The sequence below is a fragment of the Rousettus aegyptiacus genome, unplaced genomic scaffold (assembly GCF_014176215.1).
Source record: "Rousettus aegyptiacus isolate mRouAeg1 unplaced genomic scaffold, mRouAeg1.p scaffold_m13_p_6, whole genome shotgun sequence".
Lineage (NCBI taxonomy): Eukaryota > Metazoa > Chordata > Mammalia > Chiroptera > Pteropodidae > Rousettus > Rousettus aegyptiacus.
Window position 1 is genome coordinate 59,843,232 of NW_023416309.1, and position 22,946 is coordinate 59,866,177.

The following is a 22,946-nucleotide window of genomic DNA, read 5'->3' on the forward strand; positions in this document are numbered from 1 at the left end:
TCCGTGCAGGGAAGGGCTGTCCCAAGCAGCGGCTCTGGGCCCTGGGGGTCAGCTCTGCCCCCCACATCACGCCGTGGGGCAAGAGGTCTGATGATACTGTGACCAAGGGTGACCGGCAGGGCAGAGCAGGGACCTCTGGGGCCCAGGGGACAGCACCTGCCAGCCTCAGGCCTGACTCCTCTTGCCCCGGTCTCTAGGCTGGGTTCCCTGCCGCAGCTCGGCAAGGGCACCTGTCACAGAAAGACAGCAGAGGCCTCCCCTGCTGTGCCCAGCAGCCCACCTCCCTGCCTCTGGCCTGGCAAGGACAGATGAGCAAACAGGACTCACCGCAACAGAGGACTAGAATGTTCTGTCTCCCTCAGCTGTGACTCAGTTCTCACACTGTCCTCAAAAGAGGGAACGGTGACAGTCTCTCACCAGACTCCTGGCGCCGAGTGGCCCGGGCTGCTGGGCAGGACTGGCCAGGCCCCTTCCTGGCGGCTGGGGAGGGACAGCTGCTGGGACTGTTCGGAAGCTGGAGGAACCTTCGCGCCCTTCCCTGGTGGGCACGGGGAAGCAGGATCAAGGGCCACAGGAAGCGACAAGACGGGACTACCGGCGGATTTTCACTGGAGGGCGAAACCGCCCAGCGTGCATGTTTTAAAGTCCCACGCAGGCAGGCTGGAGACGTGGCTGTGCGTCAGGGCACGAGTCAAGGCCGCTCGCGGGGTGGGACGCGGGGACACCGGGAAGGTAGTCCCAAGCCGGACACCCTCTGCCCTGGATTCTCAGATGAAGGGGGGAAGGGGCGGACGGGGGCGGAGCGTCGTGTGGGGGGACAGGGATCAGACGGGGAGGGCCTGTGAAGGACGACGCCCCCAACGGTCCCTCAGCGGGAACCCTGGTCACCCCACAACCCCGGGAGGTCGCTTGCTTGGCGTCCAGCTCGAAGGCCCCAGGCAGGGTGTCCTTGCAGAGCTGTGGATGCCTCTTCGGCACTGGCGGGACCAGCGGGCAGCCCAGCCCGGCCTCCGTGTGCGGGCCTGTCCCGGCTCTCAGGGAAAGTTTGACGTCCCTCCTCCCGCCCCACAGACCCGCGAGCAGCTGCAGGCGGAGGCGCAGAGGGCGCAGACGCGGATCGAGGACCTGGAGCGGGCCCTGGCAGAGCAGGGGCAGGTGGGTGCCGCCTGGGCCACACGCGGCACGTGGGACCCCACCAGAGGAGGCGTCCTACCCTGCCGTCCATCCTGGGCCCTCTGAGAAAGTGGGGGGAGCCGTGTGCTGCGTGACGTAAGCTGCGATGATGCAGCCACGTCTGAAGCCATGCGTCTGGGCCTTTGGTGCAGTCTTCTGTGCGGTCCTATGTGCCCCCAAGCTGGGGTTTAAGCATTGGCCTCACGACTTTTCCCGCGGGCACTTAACGCCCTTCCCTCTCCATGTTCAAGGACATGAAGTGGATCGAGGAGAAGCAGGCGCTGTACCGGAGAAACCAAGAGCTGGTGGAAAAGGTGCGTGCATGGGCCGCGGGCTCTGCGGGATGGGGGAGGGCGCAGGCTCTGCGGGATGGGGGTGGGGGGCTGCGGGCTCTGCGGGATGGGGGAGGGCGCGGGCCTCGCGCTCAGGGAGTCCAGGGGGCCAACCCTGTGCTCCGGGAGTCCAGGCGTCCCTGGTCCTTGCACTGGGCGCGCTGGGCCTCTGCGCTCCTGTCCCCTGTGCCGAGAGGCAGAAGGGAGTTCCAGCCAGGCCGTGGGCCCAGCCGGCCACTCCCCGCCAGAGCCCGCGGCCCCACACGGGGCACACGCCGGTGAGCGACACCTACGTGGACCCTCCCCACGCACCATAGACGAGCTGTCCCTATGGTGCTGTGCACACCTGTAAACACGTGTGTGCTGTGAGTACATGTGTGCACACACACACTCCATGCAAGGCATACACGTGTGCACAAATGCATACATGCACATACACAGGCATGCATGTGCGTGCACATGCCTGCATGCACGTGCACGCACGTGCACAGGTAAACACGCACGTGTGCACACGGCACTTGTGAACACGCTTACTGCCCTTGGGCACATTGAAAGGCTGCACACCGAAGCACTCCATGAACACTAAAACGCTCGTGTGCATACTTAAATGCTCACCCATACACACTCGCGTGCACGTGGAAGGCTCCCGTGTACATGCAAACACTCACGCGCACAATTAGCCAAGGGGTAGGACTCACCCGGACCACGAGGCCGGACACACAACCCAGGCTGGACCGAGGGCGCTGGGCTGGGCGCCCAGGCCGGGCGCGGTCCCCGCGGACCCCCGGCAGCACCGGGAAAGCCCGAGAGTTGGCCTCGCGTGGCCGCCACCACCTCGCCCATCTTCGTTTTACAGATCAGACAAATGGAGATGGAAGAGGCTCGGCTGAAACACGAGGTCCAGGACGGGAAAGACCAAAACGAGCTGCTGGAATTCCGGATCCTGGAGCTGGAGGTTCGCCGCGGGCGGGTGCTGGGTGGGCCGGCGCCTGCGTGTGGCCGACCGTCCGCCTGCGTGGGGCCGTCCGTCCGCCTGCGCGTGGCCCTCCTCCTGCGTGTGGCCGTCCGCCTGCGCTTGGCCGTCTGTCCGCCTGCGTGTGGCCGTCCATCTGCCTGCGTGTGGCCGTCCGTCTGCCTGCGTGTGGCCGTCCGCCTGCGTGTGGCCGTCCGCCGGGCCAGTGTGAGGCAGGGCTAAGTTGGCCATCACTTGGCCTTCCTGAGACAACCCCAAAATATCGGGTGGCAGAGCGTGCGTCTCTTAGCACGAGGCTGCCAAGCAGTGACCAGACACCTTTCATCTGGGCCCTGCTGTCCTGGCCATCTGCTTTGACCACGGCCTCCTGCCGAGGGGGGAGGGTCTGGCATGGACGGCCTCCTGACCACACTCGCCTTCCACCAGCCACTCCTCCATGAGAGGGTGGATGGGGCGTGTGGTCCCCTGGGAGGCGGTGACCGCAATGGCACCCACCCCGCTGGCCACCCACACACAGCTCCAGGGCCCCCCTTTTGGTCCTGGCAAGCTTCAGGACACCTGGCACGAGGGGGCCATGACCCTTGCTGGCGGGATGACCGCTCCGTCACACGACCCCACTTCATTGGTATTTCCACCTGTCTTGACTCCTTCCTGCCCACCGGAGGCGTGGGGCGTGGGGTCCTCACTTGCTCACTAACGACGCAGCGTCCTCCCGTCCACTCCCTGGGTGGCGGGAAGACTGCGTGACGGTCCCCACCCGCACGGCCTCCAGGGTTCCTGCACGCGGTCCTGCATAAGGCCCCAGCTACGGTCCTCGGGGCTCGCTGTCGTCAGGCCTGTGGGGGGCCCAGCTTCCTGAGCTCGCTGACAGCCCTCTGGGACCCACGACCCAAGGCCCAGCCGGGCTGGGAGGCCCCGTCCCTGCCGGCTTCACGGGCGGGTCCCGCACAGTCATGGCCACTGCTCCTGCGGCCGGGGCTTCGTTTCCACAAACACTGGTCGAGCACGGTTGGTGGCCTCGGTGGCTCCTCCATGGAGGGAGGGACAGGTGGCACTGCCACTGCCCCCACGTGCCCAGCCCCGCTCTCTGTCCAGGAGAGGGAGAGGAAGTCGCCCGCCATCAACTTCCACCACACCCACTTCGTGGACGGCAAGAGCCCACTCCAAGCCTACTGCGAGGCGGAAGGTGTGACGGTAAGCCCCGCCCCGCCCCGAGTGTGCCCACGCCCACCCGTGCATGCTGGCACTCACCTCCCGCATGTCCCCCGTCGCCCTTCTCCAGGACATCCTGGTCACAGAGCTGATGAAGAAGCTGGACATCTTGGGGGACAACGCCGTAAGTGTATGTTGCTCTCCTGACTTGTGCATGCCTCCTCTGCCGACCACCCCGAGGCCCCAGCCCGTCCAAGGCCCAGGGGCCCCTGTGAGTCCCACTGCAGGCTGCCCGGCCCCAGCTGCACCCCTGTGGCCAGAGCCGCTTGGGACAGGCCCCTGGCATTGGGGAGAAATCCCGTTCCTTTGACAGGCTATTCCTCTGTCCGTGTGGGTGGTGACTGGCTGCCAGCAGCCTCTGCTCCGCCGGGGCAGGAAGCCGCTGTGTGCACACCCAGTTCCTCAGCAGGGTCCCGCACGTGTCCCCAGGTTCTGGAACCACTCTCAGCATTTAAGTTTTCCACACCCTTGATGGGGTGGGGCTGCAGCTCTGTGCACTGCGTTAGGCACCCCAGACACTGGGGGTTCTCATGTTCTTGGTTTGGGAGGAGAGGCAAAGTGCATAAATACCCCTCAAATCTCATTTAAGGCAGAGTTCCGATTTCTACAGCTGTCGCCTCGAAGGAATCTTAATTACCGAATGGACAAAGCGACTGCACTTCTTCACCCCATTCTCCATCCTCTGTCTACCCACTGGTCCTCCCCTCACATCCACCCTCCACCCGCCCATCACCCACCCAGCCATCCACCCACCCACCCAGCCATCCTCCACCCATCCACCCATTCGCCCACTTATCGATCCACCCGCCCATCCATCTACCCACTCACCATCCACCCAGCCACCCACCCATCCACCATTCATCCACTCATCCATCCATCCATCCATCATCCACCTACCCATCCATCCATCCTCCATCCATCCTCCCACCCACCCACCCATCCCTCCACTCATTCACCCACCCATTCATCCCCCCCCACCATCGACCCATCCATCCACTCATCCATCCACCCATCCTCCACCCGCCAATCACCCACCCAGCCATCCACCCACCCACCCAGCCATCCATCCATCCACTCATCCATCCATCCATCCTCCACCGTCCATCCATCCATCCATCCATCCTCCATCCTCTACCCATCTATTCTCCTTCCTCCCTCCATCCACCATCCTGCGCTTGTTGAGCCTGCCGCCCAGTGGGGTGATACATTAACTAGCACACAGTGTGCAGCTGGTCCCACAGCACCTTGGGCTCCCCGTCCTGGTCACTGCTCTCAAGAGCGAGGCACTTAGTCAAATTAGTGCACTTCGCGTAGTAGATAAACAGGTGCATGCAAACACGTACACACACACGCACATAAACATACACACGCAGCCACTCACACACACACACACTCACACATACATGGGCACATATACATGCACACACAGTCACACACACACATATGCATGCACATATACATGTCACACACTCACACATGCATACACACTCACATACACATGCATGTATTCACACACACTCACTCACATGCAATCCCTCACATGTGTGTACACCTACACTCATACACTCACACTCACACTTGGACACACCCAAAAGCCCAGGCACTCACGCACCTGGGCGGTTCCCTAGAGGCAGGAGCGGGGAGGAGCCCCCGACTCCGCCCCAGCGCCACGCCCGAGTTGGGGGTGCATTGCGCCCCTGTGGACAGAACCTGCCTCTGTGTCGTTGGTACAGCAGCTGGCCCCTGCTCCCGCCCTGACTGTGGGGGTGGCGGGCTGGTGAGACTCTCGCCCTCAGGGGCGGCCACGGGCGGGGCTCGCTGAGTAGACTGGCCCCGAATCAGGGAAGTTCTGGAGTGTGGGGGCCGCCCCCAGCTCAGCGACCCCACAGGCTCCTCTCCTCGCCAGCCTCTGCTCCCTACGCCTTTCCTTTGCCTTCCCGGCTGTCCTACGAGTCGGGGCCCAGCAGGGGGACAGCCTGGCCCCCGCCCTGGCGCAGACAGAGGTGGCAGCTGGGGTCTGAGCAGTTCCTACAGCACGTGCCCACATCCCTGAGGAGCCTCGCAGGCCCACGGCCAGACTCACCCCGCCTGCAGGGGCCACGCAGCTGGGCCCCCTGGGAGGAGACATGAGCCAAACGTGCAGACAAGGGGCAGAGCCACCAGGGGTGCGGAGCATTTCACGACATGAGCGTTTTATCTTTGCTCCACATTTGTGAGTGGCGGTTTAATAAACAAAGGTGGGGGACGGAGACCCAGCGAGGGAACGCCACCTGCTGCGCCTGTCCCATTCTGCCTCCGTGGCCCAACTTAGGCCACCGCGGCCACTGGCAGTGAGAGGGCGCGAGGACGCAAAGGGGAGTGCGCCCCAGAGTGAGCGGGGTGGAGAGCAGAAGCTGACGGACTCCAGGGGGGGCGGTTTAGGAAGGCAGCCTTAGCTGTAGCCCCGCCCATCGGCCCCACCGAACGCCCGTCAGTCATCCCAGGTGCCCCGGAAGGCCCCGCCCTGACTCTGTGTGTTCCCTTTCGGGGCGCAGAATCTGACCAATGAGGAGCAAGTGGTCGTCATACAAGCCAGGACAGTCCTGACCTTGGCTGAGAAGGTAATGGTGGCAGAGTGGACACTCCCGGGAGGGGTCGGGCTCCCTGCAGGCCCCTCCTGCTCAGCCCAGGAAGGAGGAGGGGCCACGGGGAGGGCGGCGGGGCGTCCGCCGGCCCTGTCCGTCTGGGAGGTCTGGCACGCACACGCGTGGGGCACACACGTGGGGCACACGCGTGGGGCACACGGCAGCCACTGTGCATGTTTGCGAACGGGAGACGCCGCCAGGCTTTGCCCCAGTGCCGGCTCTACCTGTTTCCCCGGCAAAGGCTGGGAGACGTGGGGGTCTGTGAAACCATCGGCCTTCTGTTCAGCCTGACAGCCCCACCTGGGCTCCTCAGCCCCCAGCTTCCCTGCTCGGTCCCGCCCCGCAGCTGGAACCTGCCCGGTGCCCCCCAGGCCGGCTGTCAGCGGCCCCTCCTACAGGCCTCCAACAGGAAGCGGCGTTCTAGCAATAAGGGTTCAGGGGCTGGGACTGGGGGAAGCAAGAGCCCCCAATCTGCTGGCTGAGCTTGCAGGTGCTCCCACTGCTCCCGCTAACGTCCTCCCGTCCCTGGGGAAGGGATGAGCGACAGACCCCCTGGCGGGATGGGGCCTGGGCCCGGCTTGTACGCTGGGCACACGGAGCTTGTGGTGCCAGTCCAGCCCACCCTCCCCCTCCCTTCCCACAGGAAGAGTGGGGAGGGGGGCACTGCCCGCCTCCTCCCCCAGGCTGTCTCAGGGAGCAGGGGAGGCGGGATGGCCCTGGTGCCTGTGTGGCACCTGAGGGTGACCGTCCCCCGCTCCTTCTGTGTCCAGTGGCTGCAGCAGATCGAGGAGACGGAGTCGGCCCTGCAGCGGAGGATGGTCGACCTGGAGAGCGAGAAGGTGGGCGGGCGCCAGCCTCGCGGCCTGCAGCACGCTGCCGCCAGGCGGGACGCCCGGGCCAAGACGCTGGTGCTCTTGTGTTTCAGGAGCTGTTCAGCAGGCAGAAGGGCTACCTGGAGGAGGAGCTGGACTACAGGAAGCAGGCGCTGGACCAGGCTCACAAGGTGAGAGGCCTCCGGCCACAGAGCCGGGGTGGGGACGGGGATCATCGTTCCCGCGTCCAGCGGCGTGTCTCGGGGGCCTGTGTGGGCCAGGCCTCGGACCCTGGCCTCAGGAGAGCCTGGGCCCAGTGTGACCAGTGTGGGGTCACTGCCTGTCCTTCTGGAGAGTTCTGAGCGGGCCTCACCGCCACCACCAAACCCTTCGCCCCGTGAGTGCAGGCTCACAAGCAGCATCCAGGGACCCTGACGTGAGCTGACTGAGCAGGTTCGTTGAAAACTGATGCGTTTGTGAGGTAGCTGAGCACAGCGGGCCCTCGGTGCCAGCACTCGGCCGGGGGCGCTTGTTTTGTTCATCGCCCCCCCAAGACATGCACACCCATCCGACCAAGGGAAGCAGCGTCTCCCCAGCAAGAAACCTGCCCGCACTTCCTTTCTGGCAGTTAGTGACCCCTGTCAGTTAAGGTCACCTCGCAGGACAGTCCTTGCTGCGTGCGCCCTTGTCTTCCCTGACTGGGAACCCCTAAAGTCAGAACGTGTCATGTGCTAGGTCAGGAAACGCTGCCCAGTGGCACAAGTGAGGTGGTCCAAGCATTGGCTAAAAGCAGGTGTGAGTTTTTACCAGGCCACGAGCCGGGCAGCCTGAGGCCAGCGCCCCAGCCCCCCAGGGCTAGAGGCATTAGTCCCCTAGGGAGTGCTGACAATCCCTGCCCGGCCCCGTGAAGCCTCAGGGATGCTCGTCCTGAGCCCCACACTGGACTGTGTCTGTTTTAGAAACTGGGGCTTTTCTCTCTCTCTTTTTAAATATTACTCATGATAAAAAAATTTAGCAGAAGCTAAGCAGGGTCAGGCCTGGTTAGTACTTGGATGGGAGACCTTCAAGGAAGACTGAGTGCTGTAGGCATAAAAAAAAATAAACTTATGAAATACAGAAAGTACAAAATAATGCTCAAATTGTTCTGCCCAGAGATAAATTATGTAAAAAAAAAAGTTGTATGTGTTTCTTTTTAGTATTTTTTCCGCGCTGTTTTCCCCGAAGTTGGACTCGCGCCACCTGCGCAGTCCCGTCAGCGCGCCTGCGCACTGTTTGCCATGGCACCCAGTGTGCCTCGAAGTCACTGTTTGAACAGCGCTGTGCTGGCCCTTCAGGCGAATTTGTTCTAAAGTGACATGGCCGGTTGGCCCCCCTGAATTTTAGAGCATCTGTGCTTTTCCTCTTCTTCCTGTTAGAAACGTGGGCGCCATGAGCAGTCGTGCACAGAAGCCACCGCACGCCCCTCTGCTAATCCCCCCCGCGCTCACGCGTAGGCAGGGATTCTTCCGTCGAAAGAGACGCGCACTTTAGGGACCTTCACCACACGTGTCCCAGTGGCTCTCCAGAAGGCCCACCCCCTCGGTCCTGAGCCGCGCGCGAGGGCCTGTCCCTGCCGCCGTGGTGTGATGCTCTCGGAGTTCCTCTTAAACGCGCTGAGCTCTACAGCCCCGAGAAGGGGCTGTTGACGTGGAGCGTGAGCTTGTTGTGACAGCTGGGGACAGTGCGTTTTGTGGCTGTCAAGGACGATAAAATGTAAGCGAGGTCCAAAAGGGGTTTTTTGTTTCCACTTCCTAATATATCGGCTAAACCCAAAGTTACTTTCATAATCATTTTGCTTGAAGAACAGGAAACATTTCTGAAGATGATACATTTTTTGCTTGGAAGATGGGTTTCTGAAGTTTGAGAATTGGTCTTTTCCAAAGATTGTATCAGTAAAATTTGCAAAGGAAAAAGCTTTAACTTAAGCACTTGGGGCCCAGCGGCCGAACCGCGAGGCATCTGTGACGAGGCGTGCATTCCCGGCCGGGTGACGGCAGGAATCGCTCCGCTCTGGCCCCGGTGGGTTCTCGGTCACGACTGGTTTTCTGGAGGGTGGCAGAGGGCCGAGCCGCATGTCCCGCTTAGCTCTTCCCTTGTCACCGTGTCCCCACCTCGGCCTCATGCGTCCTCTGACCTGGCACCGCAGGGACTGGCTGCCGTCAGCCTGGTCTGCTCCTCCCGGTCTCCTTATGGGCGGGAGTCCATGGGGCTCCAGGGCCACCTCCTAGGGCCCTTGGTGACCACGCTGGTTCCTCACAGTGGCCCTTCTGCCCAGTCTGGCGGGGCCCCTGTGCAGAGCTGGCCGAGGGCTCCAAAGTGTTGGGTGCTGTCACTGCCAGCAAGGCCAGCTGGTGGACCTGGGTGAACCCGGGCCCTGCCCCGCCTCCTCAAGGGTGCTGTGACCCCTGAGGGCTGGGGTGTTCCCGGGTCTGCCCGCCCCCCCCCCCAGTGCTTGGGCGGCACTCAGCGGCTCTCCCACTTGGTGCAGGGTGGGACCTGAGCAGATCTTTTGGGGGGCACAATTCACCCCACCATGGGTGGCATCAGGATGACACAGACGCCTGGCCTCAGCCGGGGATGGGCTGGGAAGTCACACTCTTGCCCCTGTGTCCTCACTTCACACGGGCCCTGGGACCCAGCCGCTCGGTCTGGCCAGGGCTGCGAGCCAAGGGAGAAGCCTTCCTGGGGATGCCTGCCCACCCCTCTGGGCTGTCACCCTTCTGGTCTCAGGGACCTGCCGGCCACATGTTCCCGAAGGCTCCCGTGATAAAAGAATCGTCGCTGAGGTTTCATTACGCATTAGAAGTCATGCTGAAGGGAGTGCTCTGGAAATGACCCCTGGGCTCCGGGTCCACTCCATGGGACTGCGGTCGGCCTGGTCCAGCAGGAAACACTGTCTTATGTGGAGCGGCTGGGAGATGTGGCAGCCCCAAGGGAGTGGGGGGCCCCCTCCCCCAGCTCCCAGCGGCAAGGACTGACTTCTCCCCTCCTGCCCAGCACATCCTGGAGCTGGAGGCCATGCTGTTCGACGCCCTGCAGCAGGACGCGGGGGCCAAAGTGGCGGAGGTGCTGTCGCAGGAGGAGCGCGAGAAGCTCAAGGCGGCCGTGGAGCAGTGGAAGCGCCAGGTCATGAGCGAGCTGCGCGAGCGGGACGCCCAGATCCTGCGGGAGCGCATGGAGCTGCTGCAGCTGGCGCAGCAGGTGCGAGCGTGGGGGCGGGGCTGCAGCCCGTGACCACACCCCTCCCGGGGCGGGGCTTAACGCGGTCACACCCTCAACAACCACACCCACGACCACAGCCCCAAAAGCCACATCCGCCCATGGCCACACCCAGCCTACACAGGGTCACACTCCCAATAACCACACCCCGCAGCCACACCCCCAACAAGCACATGAGCCGTGGCCGTGCCCGTGGTGGCAGACTATCTGCCCCTCCAGACCGGCCCCCTGGGCCACACCGTCCAGGCCTCTGGGGGCGCGTCCTCTCTCCTGGGACCCCTGAGCGCCTGGTCTCCTCCATGACTCCTCCCTCAGCGGTGAGGGCGCGATGAAGGCGCCATCTGTGGAGCCGCAGTTGGTGGTCAGGGCAGCAGCCCGCGTCTTCTCAGGCCGTTTCTAACGGGCGGTTGGGGCCCCGGCAGATGGGGCAGCCTGGGTGTGGAGGACATGCCTCCACCTGTGCGACCCGCATGGCCTGGAAGGGACACAGTGTGTGACTATTCTGGGGCTAGTGTCTGGGCCGGTGCCCTGCCGGCAGCCGCCCTGTGATTGCACCAAGTACGTGGGTGGCATCCGGAAAGGCTTTTTCCCGCTTTTCCCGGGCGTCGTGATTACTGAAGAGTCTCCTCCTTTACCACTGCAGAGAGTTAAAGAGTTAGAAGAAAGAATAGAGGCTCAGAAGAGGCAAATAAAGGAGCTGGAGGAAAAGGTAAGACACCCGTGAATCCCGGGCCTACTTGGTTACAGGGGACATCAAGCGGGAAGAAGCAGCAGCTCAGGGAGCGGCCCTAGCGCTGGCTCCGAGGTCCGGGGCGCCCTTAGCGCTGGCCCCAAGGTTTGGGGCGCCCTTAGCGCTGGCTCTGAGGTTTGGGGCGCCCTTAGCGCTGGCTCCGAGGTTCCCGGCAGCTTCAGCAGAGAGGTTTCGGGGCCGCAGCTGCTGTGGACCAGGAGCCAGGAGCTGGGTCTGGGATGCCCCCTCTGCCATATGACCTCGGGGTCCGCTTCTCACGGCCTCTGTGTCCCCAGCCGTGGTGGTGTGTGCTGGCCAGTGACCCAGGCTCCCTGTCGTGGGATGGCCGTGAAAGCATTTCACTTTCCCAAGTTCACCGAGCACGTGGGTCTGAGAGTCAGGTTCCCGCAGGACTGCGTCCGCCTGGAACAGGCCGTGTGTCCCCTGCATCCCTCACTTCGGTCCTCAGAGTCCTTAATGCAGTTGCTTCCAGCTTTAGGAAACTCAGTTAGTTTGGGGCCACGTGGCTCGGGGGCTGGGTGGACTGTCCAGCTCCTTTCCTGGACCCCCAGCCCTGAGAGGTGTGGGGTCGTGGGCACCCTGCCCAGTCACAGCAACAGTCCCACCTGGTGCTCCCCGAATCCAGGTGCGGGAGCACACCCAGAGACCTGGCTCTCTCTCCCTGTGGGTTTTGCTGAGTTTGGGGGTCGTTCTTTTTCTGTGACTTAGGGCTGTGTCAGTGACCTCTAGGGTCAGACTGTTTGACCGGCTCTTGTTGGTCCTGCCTGGAGTGACCGGTTCCTCAGTGAGCACTGAGTGAAGCGGCCAGTCAGCACCTCCCTGCTTGTCCCGTCCTGGGGGAGCAGGAGACGGTGTTTGGACTGGACCCCCCACAGGCTGCATGTCCTGACCTGGCCGAAGCAAAGGCTCTGTGCTCGAAGGACAGAGGGTCCCCTCCCGATGGCAGTCCTACAGCAGGTCCTCCCTCGCCCAGCCCACCCCTTACCAGGCAGTTTGCTGCCATCTGCCGAGCAATCAGTCACAGTAACTGCAAATACACAGTGCGGAGACCGGCCCCTCGAACCATGCAGGGCGCCCTGGGGACAGGATCTGCCTGCCCCTGGGGACAAGGGACGCATTGGGGGATGTCCACCAGCTGCTCCTAAGGTGCCGGAGGGGCTGGCAGGCGGCACGCCAGCCTCGGGGCGCCAGCCTCGCAGTGGGTGCAGTCTCTTCCCCCAAATGAGCATCTGCTCCCTTCTGCATCTTAAAGTGAGAGCACTGTTTACATTGGATACTAGAATTTTTATGCTTTCAGTCTCGCTCAGGTAGCTCTGCATTGCTGGCCAATTGTTTGGATCTCAGCTGGTCTGGTCCCCTTCCCCACCCAAAGCGAGGCTGTGAGCATGAAAGGCACTCAGGGCGCTGCTCGCGCTTTGTCCCTTGTGGTGGGACTGAGAGCCAGTGTCCCCGGGAGCACGGTGTGTGCTGGCCGGAATCGCCCTCCCCCCCAGAGGCCACTGGGCCCCTGAGAGGCTCGTGTTGGGAACATGCCAGGCCCGTGGCCTCCTGACTGTCCACCACGGCCCTGCCTCCGGATGGCGCGAGGTCCCCCAGCGTGTCTGGGTGGCAGCCCTGTCTCTTCGGACCCGGGCATCCCCACAGCCCCCCGCATATTCACATTTAAACCGCGGGGCGCCCCCACGCGGGGGTTCGCCGCCGCCGCCGCCGCCCGCGCGTCGCACCTGGCGTCATTTCTCCCGGAAACACTACAAACGGTCTTTTCTCTTTCTTTCCCTCCATGTCTCCACCCTCCCCTTTCCTTTTCAGTTTCTATTTTTGTTCTTATTTTTCTCCTTAGCTTTCATTCTGTGGTCATAGCTCGCCTGGGCACCCAGACGTGGTGAGTGTGTCACCGCGGGAGTTCCAGGGAGGGTCTCACTGCGTTCCCGGGGTGGCAGGTCCCCGCCTGCCCTGGTGCCCGCCTGCGGCTCCGTAAGCAGGAGGTGCCTCCGGAAGCGACGCCCAGGGCTTCCCACGGTGGTCCAAGGCCCTCGGGACCTCGCCCCAGGATTCCAAGGGTTCTGCCATCGTCGGGGGGCACAGGGGAGCTCGTTTTGCTTGAGAAGGAAGGAGGGCAAAGAACCTCCTCCTGCGGGACCACCGGCGGGAGAGATTCGGGCCCCAGACGCCGTTTAGGGCTCCGGGGGCACCGTGGCAGGAAGCAGCGCGAGCAGTGGGTCGCGTGTCCTTTTCCGGTGGCATCGAGCGCAGGCTCGGGTCGTGCTGCAGATCCGGGCAGAGAGGCCGGCGTCCGTGCCCGGGGCCGTGCATGACGTTACGCGACCATGCCAGGCTGCGGTGCCGTTCTCGCAGACTTCAGACCCAGGCCCCTGGCTAAGGCTGGCACTGCCGCCTCCCCAGACAACGCGAGAGGACGAGGAGCGCCCGACCACGCTGCGTCCCCGTCACGCCCCCTTCCCAGGGTGCCCGGGGAGGGCCGGGCCTGCAGGAGCTGCGTCCCTCCGCTCCCCACCCCTGCAGCGGCGCCCCCTCCACTGGGCGGCCCCCAACGCCCCGCGTCTCTGTTCTTCCAGCCCCCGGAGGAGCCGGACCCCGTTCCTGCAGCTGGACCGGAGAGCAGCGTGCGCCCCGCCTCGGCCCGGAGGGCGCGGTGTCTGCGGGGCTGCGGGCCGCGCCGGCCCGCCCGCGTCAGCGCTGGTTTCCCGACCAGGCCCGCCGGAAGAGGCCTGGCCCGGCTGCTGGACCCTGGGGTCCCTCGGCGGGGCGCAGCCTCCCACCCCCACGCCGGGGAGGCGCGAGGCGCTGGCAGCCCGTGCGGAGAGCGCGAGCCCGGCCCTGCACGCCGCCGTCCCGGCTCCCGGCGCGGCCGCCCCACGGGCTCCGAGGAAGAGGCTCCGAACGCCGGCGCCCCGCAAAGTGACAGAACGCAGGCTGCGGCCGCGAGGGCCACCTGCCCCCGGGAACCGGACCGGTTCACCCGGACGCCCGAGGACCGTGTCCCCACGACACCGTGGGGGGCGATGGCGATGCTGCGCCTCCCTCGCTGGGGGCCGAGCACTTACGGACGGACACGTCACGCTGCCGTCCCTTGCTCATGACGCCGTCGCCGCGTGGACGCAGATGGAGCGTGGCGGCCGCGCCGCGCCGTCCTCACCCGCCGTCTCCTGACGCGCCTGGGACTGAAAGCCGGAGCCCCGCGCTGAGCCCCGGCCGGGAGGCCTGGCGGGACTGGCCGAAGGGACGGCGGAGGCGCACGATGACAGGCGTGCGACAAGTCGGGAGAGGGGCCGCCCCCTCAGACCGTGGAGGCACCTGCCGGGAGCCCAGGTGGCCACAGCGCCCTGCCCAGAACTCTCCTCCACACTCCGGGGGCAGCGCCCAGGTGGGGGCAGCCGTGCACCTGCGCATGAGAAGGCGCCCGGCTCCACGGTGGCCAGCAGGTAAGGCGCGGCCGCTTGTCCCCGCGACGCGTTTTCGCTCCCGTCCTCTCGGGTGGCTGACCTCCCCCTGGCCGGCGGGATTCCACCTCGCCTGGTTCTGCGTGGTCCACTGTGGACGCGCGAGATCGAGGTTTTGTTTGCGCTCTCCGCTGTCTGCATCGGCGGTGGGGCCAGCTCACTCCTGTCACCACCTCTGGACCAGCTCTGGTCTCCAATGGCCCCCATGAGGGCTCCTCACTGCGCCCCCAGGACACCTGTGAAGGTGCCAGCAAGGGCTCCGGCCACGCCCATCGCGTCACTCCCAGAAACCCCCAGGCAAGAAACCGCCTGCGTAACCTGGTCGGCCATCCTGCTCCCCAAGCCCCGCCCCCAGCTCGGCAGTGCTTCCGGTGAGTGCTCAGCTCCTAAGCATCGGGGCCACGAGGCCACCTTGTCTCTTCTCCTGCCCCCAGGACTCAGAGGAAGGTGACGATGGACTCCTGGGGAGGCTGGCAGGCAGCCTGGGCGGGGAATGAGGGTCAGGTGCCAGGCAGGGAGTGACGTGGGGCCAGGGAGTCTGCTGCAGGTGAGCCCCGTTCTGGTTTGCGAGGCTGTAGGGGGGTGTTGGGACCACACCTACACCTCCCCGCCCTTCCATCAGAGAGCCGCCTGCACCTCCAACAGCAGGCGTGGGGGGCCCAGAGCCCGGGGAGAAGGAGGACATGAGGTCCCTCCCTGGCCACCGGTTCAGACGGGGCTCAGTGAGCTCTTCCTCATGCAGCGTCTGGGAACATGTTCCCTTAAAGAAGCTGCCGATGATGGCACGGGTGAGCCTGGGACCCGGCCCCAGACACAGGCCGTACCTGGACCCAGTGTCCCCAGAGCTGCAGGCACAGCCTCTGGTTACAAAGGGTCCTGTAGAGACTGTTCTGGAATGGAGGAGACCTGCCCAGCCCCCGCCCTGGTCCCCAAGATGCCCAAGGGCCACAGAAGGGCGCCTTGACCCAAACCTGCCTAGAGCTCAGGGTCTCCTCTCAAGGGAAGGCACTGAGCCCTCTGCACCCCATGATGAGCAGGAAAGTGCCGACCCACCGTCGTGGTTCTGATGGCTCAGCAAGGGCAGCCCGTAGTCACCTCCTGGCCTCAAAGGTCACCGTAAGGGGTGAAGGACAGTGAACACGGTACGCTGCAGGGCACACGCCTGTATGGAAACGTGCTGCCCAGAGCCCAGGAAGGCCCCGTGGGCAGTAGGGGCTCTCCTCTCCTTCGGCCTCACTGCCTGCAGCCTCCCCAGTGAGCCGGCCCAGGCCGCCTTGCGGCGTCCGGTGTCCAGAGTGGAGAAGGCCTCTCCGTGCCCCCAGAGCTGTGAGCAGCGCCACCTGTGGAGGGCAGTGAGGCCAGGCAAGGAGGGCTGGAGGCCAGCGGGGGCTGAGGGGCACTGGGCAGGCCCCCCACGCCATCCCTCCAGGACAGAGCCGCTCCTCGGGTGCGGAGACCCAGGTGGCCTGTCCAGCTCCCGCCCCAAGGCGCTCCCACTGGGGAGGTCGGGGTGGAGGGCAGCGTGTCACCCATGCGAGGACAGAACGGAGCTGGCAGGGCAGGCGACCCACCAGCGGGACGCCCGCACGGCAGCCTCCTGCCAGGGCGGGACGCACGCAGGCCTGTGACACAGGGCCCCACGGGAGAGCACCTGCCACCCACCCGCCACCAGCCTCCGGTCAGGGAGGGACTCATTTTTTCCTCCACTTTTCAAAAACTTGATAAATTCGACCTGGCAGTTCGTAAGTTCGAGGTGCACAGCGGAGCCTGTGATGCGTTTGTGTCGTGGTGTGATGGCATTGAAGTGCGGTCACCTCGTCGCATCACGGTGACAGCATCGTTAGCCACGCGTGCGGGGGAGACTCTCTGGTGCTCTCCCACGCAGGAAAACAGTGCGCGCGCAGCCGGGACACAGCCGTCCTGTCGCACAGGTGGGGCTGGCGGCCGGGCCGGGCCGCTCGGCGAGGGGAGGCAGGGGCGGGCTGCGCCGCGGGCCCTGGGGGGCTGCGCCGCTTTGCTTAATTTGTATTTCCCGGCTCGAGTTGACACTCAGTGTCACTCTGCATCAGTTTCAGGTGCACAGCGGAGTGAGTTACATTTACATGACTCACGAAGTGGCACCCCGTGTAAGTCTGGTGCCACCTGACGCGGTTACAGTGGCATTGACTGTGTCCCCTGTGCTGCACGGCACAGCCCCGCGATGGTTGTGTAACTGCCAGCTTCCCCCGCTGGACCCCTTCCCCGTTCATCCAGCCCCCAGCCCCCCTCCCACTGGCCTCCGTCAGTTTGTTCTCTGTATCGATGAGTCTGTTTCCATTTTGTTTGCTGGTTTATTTTGTTCATTAGATGTGAGATCACCTGGTGTTTGCCTCTGACTTACTCAGTCAGCGTAGTACCCTCAGGGCCATCCATGTTGTTGCAAATGGCGCCACTTTGAATCTGCTCAGTCAGGTGAAAAGGGAGCCCCAAGGCTGCTTTGTGGGGGCAGCTTGGCGCAGAGCAGGGAGCCTGGCTGTGCGTGCAGAGAGCGGCTTATCAGAAGTGGGGCTCCTGGGGACCCTCCGGGGGTCTCCCCCGCTGCGTTCTCGTTTGTCATCTCTAGAGTGGGTTTGCGAATGTCAGGAGAGTTGCAGTCTAGACGCGCAGCTACCGAGGGGCGCCGTCATCTCTTATTTACCCAGCCTCCATGTGGCATCGATCTATGTAGCATCTCTCTATCAGTCTATCATCTCAATCAATCATTATTCTCTGTCTATATAGCTACCTCCCTCTCCCTCTCTCTCTCTCTCTCTCTCTCTCTCATAAAACCGTGAGTTCATGGTGACCCCTCGACCCCGGGCCAACAATCCTAGACTCATCGCGGCCTCCCCCGGCCTTATCCTTAACAGGATACTTGGCCCTCGCCGGGCACCACACCGTGCTCATTTGCTCAGCCCCTGGCACACAGAGCAGCTGCAGAATCACGACTCACGTGCCCTGTGAGACGCAAACTGGCTAGCTAGGGTGACATTCGGGTCCAGGTCCTTTTGGCTTTAGCCTGGTAGTATCCAGACAGAGGATTGTTCTCCAAAATGACCTAGGTGGGTCCCTTTCTTTCCCTCCCAGTCGCCTTGTTCATTCATCTCCTTGTCACGAGTCAGGTGTGTTTGTCACAGCGCGGGTTCCGCGGGGGCTTCCCCTGCATATGATTCACATAGGAAAGGTCACTGTGTGTGGTGCACAGTTCTCTGGTTTTGTCACACGTGTGTGTCCAGCACAGTCACGATACAGGACAGCGCCCTCTGCAGTCACCCCGGCCCCAGCCCCTGGCCTCGCTGGTCTACTCTGCCATTCCCAAGACCCACAGGTGGAATGTCCAACGCATCGGGATAATATGTAGCTTTGGGATGCAGCTTTGTTCGCTCAGCAAGATGCACGGAAGGTCCGTCGAGGTTCTGTGGTCCGTCCCCTTTCACCGCTGAGCTGTACCTGTGGCCTGGATGTCCCCGGTTTATCCCATCGCCAGCCGAAGGGCCTCTGCTCATTTCCCATTTGAGGCAACTGTGTATGAAACTACCATGAACACTCATGTACAGGTTTCGTGCAAATACAAGTTTTCGTTTTTCGTGGGTAAACGCCTAGGCTCGGTGGGTCGAGGCCGCTGTCCGAGGTGCTGCGTTTTGCGTCCGCGGGACACGTGGTCCCTCGCGCTCGCCGGCACTCGGTCCGGTCAGCCTCTTCCCGCTGTTCTCACGGGGGGGTGGGGGAGCGGTGGGATGTTTTAGTTTCGGTTTGCAGTTCTCGAATGACTGGCGATGTTGGGCATCTCTTCACGCGCTGGTTTCCCATCCACGTCTCCTCTTCGGAGAAGCGTCTGTTCACGTCTCTCGCCCATTTTTGGTTCGTTTGCGTTTTCCGAGTTGTAAGGCGTCTTCGGATGCCCTGGATACACGCCCCGATCAGATGCATCGCGTCTTTTCTCCAAGTCTGTCTGTTGTCTTTTTGCTCTCGAGAGTATCTTTTGAAGAGAAGTTCTTAATGTTGATGTCGTCTGATTTATCGACCGCTCTAATAGGTTGTGTGTTTGGTGTTGGACCTGAGAAAATTGGGCCTAATTCAAAGCCAGGTATTTTCGCCCACGTTTCGCCCTGGGATTTTGTGTCGCTGCATCTTACATTGACGTCCACCGTCCATCTCGAGCGAGTGTTTGCCTATGGCGCGCAGTTTCAGTGAAGCGCATTTTTTGCACATGATTGTTCTCACTATAAAGGACTCTTCCTCTTTTTGATTAAAATCCCTTCTGCTTAGCTGGCCCACAGTCCAGGTCACTGAGAGAAGAGTCAGTGTCACAAAAGACAGCTGGACACCCCGCAGGGCTCGAGAGCCGCTGCCCCTGGCCCGGGAAACGCGGGCGCGTGGCGCGCAGGCGTGGACAGCCCGTGCGGCGCGTGTGCACCGTGCCCTTGGCGCTGCCCTTGGCGCTGCCCTTGGCGCCGCGTCTGCGCACTGCGTGGCGAGGCAGAGGCCTGGCGCCTGCGCGGTGGGCTTCGGACCCACAGCGGCCGGCAGGGCCGTCCACGTGCAGTGCGTGCCGTGCAGGTGGGAGCACGCTGCCCTCCCCGGGCGGGACGCGGCTGAGCTGGCTCCCAAACACCCTCTGGCCCTTACCGGAGGGCAGGCCCTGGAACTTCTAGGAGCAACAGGTGGCTAGAGGGCGGGGAAGGCACTCAGTCAGCGCCAGCCCCTGCTGGTCCCTGCACCCCGAAAGCCTGCGCCGTCTCTGAAGCTGTTCTTGCTGCTCCCCCCTCCCCCAGGTGCGGCCCCTCCCTGGGAAGGTCCTCTTGGGAACCAGGGCCATGGGAACAGTGGGTGTGCTAGGGGTTCAAGGCCAATGGACGTACTACTGAGTGTGCAAGGCCCCAGGGAGAGGGTGGGTGGGGTGCCCTGTGGCCCTGGGGTCGACTGCCACAGCTGAGGCCCAGCCTTAGGTCTCTAACGCCCAAATTATTGGAAGAAGCAATATACAGACTCTTAGGCTCTGGTCACTTTCTATAAAGTGACCATTAATGGATGAAGACTTTGGAGACCCAGGGACACAATTTCATAGAAATGACTCCCACACGGGCATGAACCTGAGTCCCTGGCGGGCGTGTGAAGCCGGGACCTGGCTAAGCCCCGGGCATCTGGTCCCGTGGGTCCGGGCAGGCCGTGGACACTGAGACCGGCCCTGGCGCCCGGCTCGGCAGTGGGGAGGTGTCCCCAGCTGGCACTTCCGGCCTCTCCGGGACTGGGACTGCTTGCCATGAGTGTGGGAATGGAGGAGCCATCCCAGGGGGTGTGTGGCCCCCGGCTCTCCCCCATGGGAGCTGGGGGAAGGGGCGTCACGCACGAGTGGGGCTGATCACGGCCCGGCACTGTCTGTAGGTCGGCGGACAGACCCCCAGAGGCTCCTCGCTCAGTGCGGAGAGGACGTGGGAAGTGGGCTGAAAGGCCGACGCCCCCGGCACTGCGGGCGGGTCAGGTCGCTTCCGCACACGGCCCCGTGTGGGGGCGCAGGGCTCCTGCCTGCGCCTCGTGACCTCCCAGCGTGGGCTGCTCGTGTCTCCCCGGTGGAGGCGCTGGAGCCCCCGCAGCCTGTCCTCGTGCACAGCCCGTGGTCGCTGCCCGGCCCGCAGCCCCCGCCCACGGTGCTTCTCCGGACTGTCGCACCGGGCATGTCACCGTGCGGGCGCCTCACAGCCTCCCTGCAACGAAGCGTCTGTCTTCGCTCTCTTTCAGAGGAAACGGCACGTTGGCGGAGCCAGTTTCAGCGTGGTTTGCGTTCCTGCCGAGCACTGGGGGCCACAGCCCCGGGGATCCTCCCAGCTGACACCCAGCTCGTCTTCCGTGGGCCTCACGCCTTTCCGGTCTGAGGTGGTTGCTGTCGGTGCTGACGACGCAAGGGGTGTGTGTGTGTGCGTGCATGCGACGTTGCGCATGTGGGTGACGTGGTGTGACTGCATTGCATGTGTGTGACCGAATGTGTGTGTGCGCGCACCTGTGTGTGCATGTGTGCGACTGTGGGCAAGTGTGTGACTCGGTGCAACTATGCGCGTGTGCAGCAGTGCGTGTGTGTGACTCCGTGTTTGTGCACACCCGTACTCAGCCAGAAGACCACGCACAGCATTTCGGCTCTTTGGGGCACGTGCAAGTCCACACGCTGGCAGCGAGCCCGAACGCACAGTGTCGTGCAACAGGAAACACGCATCGCTGGGAGGCTCGAGGGAGGGGGGACCACGTTGTCTGCAAGTGTCAGGTTCACTTTACGTTTGTGTCAGAGGAAAGAGTCAACTCTGCTGCTAGTGACAGTGGCGGCCGGGCCAGCTTGGCCGCCGGCGTTGAAATCGGGAGACGCTTATAGGGTCCGACAGACGAGCTGCTCCTCGCGGCTGCAGGATTTCTGCTGGCCTGCCCGCCCTTTCTGCTGGCATCAAGCCCGCCCCCGATGCGGTAGGACAGACGGGGGCCGGTTCACCGCTTCTCCCCTGAGCCTCCGGCTGGGTTTGCACCTCAGGTCCGGAGTCCCGTTCACGTTTCCGCGCATCGTCTCATCGCCTTCCCGTGGCTGCTCCCTCGTGGCACATTCGCTGTTCTCAAAAGCGAGTGGCACCCGCGAGTCTTGCATTAGCAAAAGCCGCCACAGAGCCACGGGCGAACTCCGGGTCAGAGCACAGGGGACCGCCAGCCACGCCCACCTGCGCAGGCGCAGCAGCCGTGCAAGTGGCCATTCAAGGCCTAAAGACACGCCTCGGAAACAGACCCATGTCCCCGCCTCCCCGGCTCCTCACGGGTGTGCATGTCATACACGTGTCCGGAGAACTTCGGCCGGCCTCCCACCCACCCCGGAATTTTGAAAAGGGCGCACTTCGCAGGGAAGAGAGGCGAGGGGGTCCTCGCCGATGCGCCCGGAGCCGTGTATGTGTAAACAGTGCGGGCGCAGGAGAGGTTAAAGGGCCCGACGAGCGTTTTAAATGGCATTGCAGGCAGCGCACCGCATTTGCCTCCCTGTCATGTTCCTGAAAACACGTGCGTAATTGCCACGCCCATTTTTTCTTTAGACATTACCGTGTCACAGGCACCTTCTTTTCATCTGATTACAAAATTCACCAGCGCTGGACTGGGATTTTTGCCAAAAAAAAAAAAAAAAAAAACAGGCAAATATGAGCATTTGTCACTGATTCTTGCTGGACCAGTGAGCATCTGAAGAATTCAAGTATTTTAAATAAGGTGCATTTTCTAAATCTTAGAACGTACCTTTTATTCAAAACTGATGGGTTCTCCAACCATGGGACATCTGTGTGTAAGTGCATCTCGCCCCATGGAGCGAGAGGAGGGACCCAGAAGCGTAGCCAGGAGCCTTGCTGTGTGCCGGAGACCCCGAGGTGTGGGCAGCTATCAACTCGCCACGCCCATCGACGCGCCATGCCTGTCAACGCACCGCCCCATGACGTGACCCCCCACAGCACCGCAGCGTCTCCTCTGTCTAGAGTCCGTGTGCCTCGCAGCTTCCTTGATGACACAGGTGTGTGTGCACCTCGTCGCTGTGACCTGGAGGAACTGCTGCTCTTGCTTCAAGCGCTCCGCCCCGCCTTCAGGACCTCCCGCGTGCCTTACCGGCTTGTGAACAGCAGCCCTGGGAGTCAGGAAGGAGGGTGTGGGGGGGGGCGGGGAGGGGCTGGGAGAGGGGGGAGGCGTCCTCACGTCATGTTAACCTGCATTACCATCCCCCATCATCGAACCCTTAAGGTGGGCTGTGTGTTTTAACACAGTGACAGACTTACGTTAAGGCTCAGGAAATCAGGTCGTACATATATGTATCAAATCATATATTTGTTTACTGTATATTTTCTAAACGCTTTATTGTAAATTTATGCAAAAACGAGTTGGGACTTGTTTCCTCATGGCGGCGTGCCAGCTGGAATTTACATGCCCTGGAAACACTCAGTGACCACTCTCTGGACATGGGGTATTCTGTCAGCGACAAAATTTTACACATATTTTTGTATTGTGATTCCTATGATATATATCAGAGAATTTTTACTCATTTGTAGCTTATTGTGCAGTTTTAATAAAAAATTGTTATAAACCTTAGAAAATCAATGTTTTCCTCCTCACGAGGCATTCAAGTCTGGCTATGTTAGCCACTCTGTCACACTCTGAATAACAGCACCCCTTCCACACCAGGAAGGGGACCTGGGCCTTGTGCCCACAGGGGAGGGCACCGGCCATCTCACGTGCGGCCTCGTAAATCGTGGCGAACCGCCTGGACCACATGCCCTGCAGTCAGGGGCACCCGGGAGCACCTGCCGAGGTCAGCCGCCAGGGAGGCCTC

The 22,946-nt window shown here is 62.8% G+C and overlaps 2 protein-coding genes across 14 annotated transcripts in view; both read left to right on the forward strand.

Annotated features, from left to right (window-relative positions):
• Positions 1-13,799, forward strand: part of JAKMIP3 (Janus kinase and microtubule interacting protein 3) — a 53,326-nt gene extending 39,527 nt beyond the window's left edge. For 7 of the 13 annotated variants that reach the window (XM_016157529.2, XM_016157530.2, XM_036223035.1 and 4 more), the window contains 11 exons: positions 1,072-1,155; positions 1,425-1,487; positions 2,362-2,460; positions 3,574-3,672; positions 3,761-3,820; positions 6,225-6,290; positions 7,085-7,153; positions 7,240-7,317; positions 10,163-10,366; positions 11,028-11,093; positions 12,976-13,662. In XM_016157529.2, coding sequence (XP_016013015.2) covers positions 1,072-1,155; positions 1,425-1,487; positions 2,362-2,460; positions 3,574-3,672; positions 3,761-3,820; positions 6,225-6,290; positions 7,085-7,153; positions 7,240-7,317; positions 10,163-10,366; positions 11,028-11,093; positions 12,976-13,113 — 1,026 coding nt within the window. In that variant the 3' untranslated portion in view covers positions 13,114-13,662. Of the gene's footprint in view, positions 1-1,071; positions 1,156-1,424; positions 1,488-2,361; positions 2,461-3,573; positions 3,673-3,760; positions 3,821-6,224; positions 6,291-7,084; positions 7,154-7,239; positions 7,318-10,162; positions 10,367-11,027; positions 11,094-12,944; positions 13,663-13,711 lie in introns of those variants that run through there. The other 6 variants (XM_036223032.1, XM_036223034.1, XM_036223033.1 and 3 more) reach the window with 5 other exon arrangements.
• On the forward strand, positions 13,463-21,765 carry LOC107517145 (serine/arginine repetitive matrix protein 1-like). Its single transcript, XM_036223327.1, is given in 6 exon segments — positions 13,463-14,148; positions 14,259-14,578; positions 14,781-14,967; positions 15,843-15,948; positions 20,066-20,573; positions 20,576-21,765. Coding segments are annotated over 6 exon segments (2,700 nt in total). The 3' UTR covers positions 21,469-21,765.
• The last annotated feature ends 1,181 nt before the right edge of the window (positions 21,766-22,946 follow it).